Source organism: Mustela nigripes, chromosome 13 (genome assembly GCF_022355385.1).
Source record: "Mustela nigripes isolate SB6536 chromosome 13, MUSNIG.SB6536, whole genome shotgun sequence".
Lineage (NCBI taxonomy): Eukaryota > Metazoa > Chordata > Mammalia > Carnivora > Mustelidae > Mustela > Mustela nigripes.
This window is the reverse complement of record NC_081569.1, coordinates 115,571,845-115,577,844: the sequence shown is the minus strand read 5'-3', so window position 1 is coordinate 115,577,844 and position 6,000 is coordinate 115,571,845. Positions and strand designations below refer to the sequence as shown.

The following is a 6,000-nucleotide window of genomic DNA, read 5'->3' as shown; positions in this document are numbered from 1 at the left end:
CAAAAGAAAATTAAAAGGCTGCATAAAATCTCTCAGATCCTCTTTTCATGCAAAATCTTCGGTATCTATTAAATTATTCATACTTAACATTTCCAAGGCTCACACAGCATCCTAAGGCAACATCCGGTGAGCGCCTGAAGAAATTAGTTTCCATAGTCCATCAACTGCTGCTACAAACAACATGTGTAAGTCATTTCTCCCCCTTCTAAAGAAAAAGTCAGCAGCTGTTTGCTAAAAAAATTTTTTATTGTGGATAAAGACATTGCCAACTTACATATATCATTTTTATTTGGAGTATTTTTTTTTTTTTTAACCTTGCAGTGCTCCTGAGAAATTCAGAAATGCATTGACTTTAGCTCTATAAAACACAGCCCAGTATTAAGGTTGGGTTGTAAATTCCCCACATTTAGGTATTTCCCTAAAAACCAAAGGACAACTTATCAAGTTTAATTAGAGAAACCTTAATAAGTTAAAAAGTAAAGACTGGCAAATAATCACAAATGTCAGAACATTAAAATACCATTACTTTTTCCATAGGAATATATAAAATAAATTATCAGTTATACTTGATATTTACAATATTCAATTTTTGTGGATGGAAGACATTTTAAATACTGATATATGAAAAACTTTATTGGCTTGAAAAATCAGATTCAAATGCTTTAAGTCTGACACATACTGGCACTCCCCCACTAAATCTTATCACTCCCCTAACCTTGAAGATGAAGTTTGTTTTCCATCTACTGATGGGGTAAGTATTTTGAGTCTTTTTGCCCTTTGCAATTAACCATTCAAAGGTTAAAATAAATGAGAGGCTTTATTTGCAGAGGATAGTTAATATTTTAATTGGCTGGTTTTCAGAAAGTCATTCCTTTTCCCCCACGTTTTTCTTATTTTGGTTTTGTTTCCTTTTTTTGTTTTCTTTGAAAAATTGATAATGCCAGGGACTAAAACTCAACCAACCATGATACAGGATTATATTAAAATCAAATTCAATGACTGGATGGCTTTTCTACTATATTATAGCAGTTGAAAACCAATAGGAATGTTGTGAAAAACTGGCAGCTAAAGCAAAATTCAACCACAAAGTTTAGAGAGAAGTAAACAGTAAAAGTACTGTAGTTAAAATATTGCAGTAAAAATACCGTTTGCCAGGTCCTATTGCTAACATAACAATTATATGCTTCATCACTGCATGGTTACTGAAGATTCCTTGAGCAGATGTCTCATCTCTGACACAACTTGGTTTCAGAAAAGTAGATGAGTTATGCCTGGTTTAGATCAACAAACACTTGGTGTGCATACCAGTGAGCTATAGTTTCAGCTATGATACAACTGAAACATTAGGTACCACAGCTTGAGGACAAGGTCACATACTTATTTAAATAGCAGCCATGAAAGGACAGGCTGTGATATTTAGATATGCAATCCACCCATAACAGCTTTCAAACTTACATGAAACTATGGTGGGGGAGGGCAGGAAGGAGATGCTCAAAATGTCCTCAATGGCCTTTAAAATACGATGATATGCTACACTTAAGTATGTAGCATACATCTCCTTTTCAAATGAAAAGAAACTTTTAAATTTCTTCAAATTAAAATGAAACTTTTTTTGCATGTTCTCTTCAAAATGATCATGTGTCTTTTTTTTTTTTTTTTCCCAACTTAGAAACTTTTATTTTAGATGCTCCACACTGAAATGAAACTTTAATGGCAAGCAGCGCATAATTTAGGATGGCCAGTGAAAGCGTCTTTGGAAGGATCGTATAAAACTTAAGGGTAATAATTTCATAGAGAAATAATAATGGGCAAAACAGACAATGAGGCAGTTTGACAGTTCTAATATAGAACCTGTACAACAATTTCCTTTAAAGTGGACTGAACAAAGAACAGCGATATATATAAATACATTAGCTCGGGAGACAGGTGATGCTGAGGCAGCGACATCTTGGTTACTGAACATTTCAGAAAAAACGAGCTTTACCTATCCATACATGAAGACTTCTAATCCCCCAATCTAAATACAGTAGACAGTTACAACAAAATTTACAAATAAACAAATTGAGTCCTGGTCGGGACCAGGCCTATTTACATATTTGGATTAGTATTATTTTCACCTTTCCTTGTTATACAGATGTTTCTGTTTTCAAGGCATACTGAAATTTACAAAATTCGCATAAATGTACAACTCTCAACGACTAATAAAAACACGAACATCCTGATAAAATGAAGTTCCAGGTAAAGATTTTTTAGGATGGGTTTGTGAAAAATTAAAGTACTACTCCCTTCTCTTAGGTTGCGAACACCCAGTGCTGGTGGGGTTGACGTCATTACCCTCAGTGACCACGAGGATGAGAATGGGGGACTCCTGGATCGACAAACCTCTTCCACCCCACCCCAGACAGAGGCAGGGAGTCTCCGGTTCAGTGATATTGCTAACTGTAGGTACGAGAGCACAGCTGTTTTTGACTTAACACGTTTAAAAGCTGTGCGCACGTGTGTGAGCAAACGGTTTTGAGATGATACCTTTAAAAAGATACCTTGGCCCTTTAAACTAAATCACATCCCCACCGGATGTACTCAACGTTGAAAAGAACAAATGACTATACACGTAACAATGAGGATGGGTCTCCAGGGAATTACATTGAGCGAAAAAAGCCCCTCACAAAGGTTACATGCTGCCTGAGTCCATTTACGCAGCACTCTTGAGATGACCCAATTGCGGAGCTGGAGAGCAGTCAGTGTTTGCCGGAGTCAGGCAGGTACGGGCAGGAAGGAGGAGCAGGGCAGCTCCAAGGCTTGATGAAACTGCTGGGTATCTGCATGGGCACCGCAGCACTGATCACATCAATCCACGCATGTGATACAACCGCAAAGAACCAAACACACGCACATTCCACCTCAGGACACCTGTGATCTCCCTGGGACAACCCTGCTGTTGGCCTGTCTACACCAAGTCCTCTCAGGAGGGCTTAAGGGGGGAAAAAAAAATGACCCATATATACTTCAGATCAATTGTTTGCACTATACAGATAAGCCACTACTATTATTTTCTCCTTTTTGTAAATTTCTTGATTATCTTTAAAAGATAGCCACATGACTCTAGCTTAAATGAGCTTGAAAATCAGAGATAAAGAGCTGATATATAGCTACTACAAATTTTTATCTTTATATTTTTCTTATTTTTTATAAATTAAGATGAAAGATCAAATGTTTCTAGCTTAAATTAGGTCAAATCAGAGAAGGAAAAAAGCATGTAATATAGCAAACACTTCCTCCTGTGACACCTGCAATTTCTAAACGCAAGAAGAATATTTTTATTAAGTTTAGAGAATATACAACTGCAAACAAATACATGACTTTTTCTGAAAGGCCACTTCGTGAGAGAGTACATACATATAGTGTTTGCGGTTTCTTTAAAGTGCTTTGTATGTTATCTCTGGCTTGGGAATCACCTATTGCTTTAAAAGGTCTTTCAACACAACTCCGGCGCTGTTGTCAGGTGACACTGGCAAAGGTGTAAATGTGGGCAACACATCTGAGATGGGTTTCAAAAGAAGATGCCCGGGCCCACCGGGTCCAAGTCCAGCTGGGTTAATGAGAGGCACAGCCGCAGAGCGGGGAGCCAAGAACGGATTCACGTCTGTTCTTCTACCAGATCTGGATTCTGTGGTATCTAGACGATAAAATGCAAGTTATTCAGTCTCCTATACATTATCAATTAACACTATACATGTGTTTTAGGTTCCTAGATTTGGCCCCCAAATAAATTTAATTCCTATGCTGCTGGGTCTGGACCCCCTAAGCAGGGTCTGTAACATAAAAAGGGTTAAAAAAGACAAGACAGGAAGCGAGAGGAATGGAGAAAGAACGGGAGGGACGAAGAGCTGTATGCACACTAACGCTTTATTAAACACATTAATATTATTTGATACTCAAATACCAGTTATATAACTGATTGAACTTCACTTATTTTAATGACGGCTTTTCAGGTGCTGTTTTCTACGTTACAATGTCAATTTTCTAACTACTCACCTGAAAGACTGAAGGACTTGAAAACTCCTTTTCCCCCAATAATTATGAGGGCCATGAAAAACACTGGCACCAATCCACAGTGATAAAAATCAAGTTTAATATTTATTTAACCAAAGAAAAAACTGATCCTTTTTTAGAAGTTTGAAACAATTCTCTGTTAGATTATTTCTCTATCAAGTTATGCTGAAACTCATTTTTTTATTGGAATAGGTATTTGTTAATGCTCTAATGTCCTGGTGGTTAGAATTCTGCTTTATTACCCAAGACGACTAACTCCCTAAGACACAAGTACCACCAAAAATTTAAAAAAGAAAAAAGAAAAAAAAAAGCTTCTAAAACAAAGAAAGCACTGAGACAAATTCATCTAATCAACTTAACGTTGAGCACTCGGGGTTCCCAAGCTTTCCTTCCCTCTAAATGGTAACTTTCCAAACTCTGGAAAAGCTTCCAGTACTCCTCAGTAAGCTCTGACCCTTGCCACACGCTTCCAAGTCCAGGTTTAAAGACTAAGTTCATTTGGTGCCGCTGTTGTTTTTTAATGTAAATCCTATACCAGCTGCTCCGAACATCACTGGCTTTTGTCTCTGATCATTCCAAACCACGGTGGGCACATGTCTTGATAAGAGGAAGAGAAAAGGAACGAAGAGAGGGAAGAAGCGGAAGGTATGGAGGGGGAGGGAGGACAGGGAGTAGGAGACGTTACCATAATGAGTTTTGGAATCCACCTGAAGATGCTATGACCTAGTGTAGCAAGAAAAAAATGTGGTTTTGTTTGTTTGTTATTAAAGACTTTATTTATCTGACACAGAGAGAGAGTATAAGCAGGAGGAGTGCCAGAGGGAGAGGGAGAAGCAGGTTCCCCGCTAAGCAAGGAACCTGATGTGGGGCTCAATCCCAGGACCCTGAGATCATGACCTGAGCAGAATGTAAACCCTTCACCAACTGAGCCACCCAGGCACCCCAAGAATAAAGTGTTTTTAGTATATAGTCTATAGCTGTTAGAGAAAGTGAAGAGCTTTTATTGAATTTAGGAGCCAAATCTTTTATCAAAACAAATTTTGCCATTTTTCTTTATATAAAAGTTCAGGAAAATAGAAATATTCAGCTAAATTAGACTTTAAGAGAGTTTTTTAAAATTCTGAAATATAAATTCTTTAATATTTTATCCAAATTTAAGTATCTGATATGAGATAAGCCTAAGAGTATATAACACACCTTTATAGTCCAACTAGTAAAGATTTTAGTCTGTATTAAAATACAAAGATTTCAAATAAAAGAGAGACTTTCTAATAATGTTTATTGTTTAATGGATTATACTTCCTTTTCAACTCAAGAAAAGTCACTGCATGTCTATAATATAGGGGACGTAATTCCCTTGTAAGGCCCTTATAACCTAGTGAGATAGAAAACCATACATACAGATCCCAGAACAACGAAACCATTTGCTTCCAGGCAAGTATAAGGTGTAAGAATGCATCAATATATTCTTGGATGTCTAAGCCAGTTTACTAAACTGCTCTTGTAATTATTACTAACATACCAAGGTTTGGTTATTGAATGTAACACTTAGATGTTCACAGGGAAAAAAACCTTTCTCTAACTATAAACTACACTTTTTTTATTTGCCGTTATATTTTAATTCTTAAGAAATGTCTACATGTAGGTATTATACTTTCAGAAATCTATCTTAAGGGAAACATTAATGATGTGTGCAAAAATTTATCAAGGATGTTCATCACAGCAATACTTTTAACAGAGAGGGGCGCCTGGGTGGCTCAGTGGGTTAAAGCCTCTGCCTTCGGCTCAGGTCAGGATCCCAGGGTCCTAGGATCGAGCCCCACATCGGGCTCTCTGCTCAGCAGGGAGCCTGCCTCCCTCCCTCTCTGCCTGCCTCTCTGCCTTTTTGTGATCTTTATCAAATAAATAAAATCTTAAAAAAAATTTATAACAGAAACTGACACAATC

The 6,000-nt window shown here is 37.3% G+C and overlaps 1 protein-coding gene across 2 annotated transcripts in view; it reads right to left on the bottom strand.

Moving 5' to 3' along the window:
* Positions 1-227: 227 nt before the first annotated feature.
* Positions 228-6,000, bottom strand: part of TRIP11 (thyroid hormone receptor interactor 11) — a 63,815-nt gene continuing 58,042 nt past the window's right edge. For both annotated transcript variants that reach the window (XM_059373501.1, XM_059373503.1), the window contains exon 21: positions 228-3,676. In XM_059373501.1, coding sequence (XP_059229484.1) covers positions 3,456-3,676 — 221 coding nt within the window. In that variant the 3' untranslated portion in view covers positions 228-3,455. The remainder of the gene's footprint in view (positions 3,677-6,000) is intronic.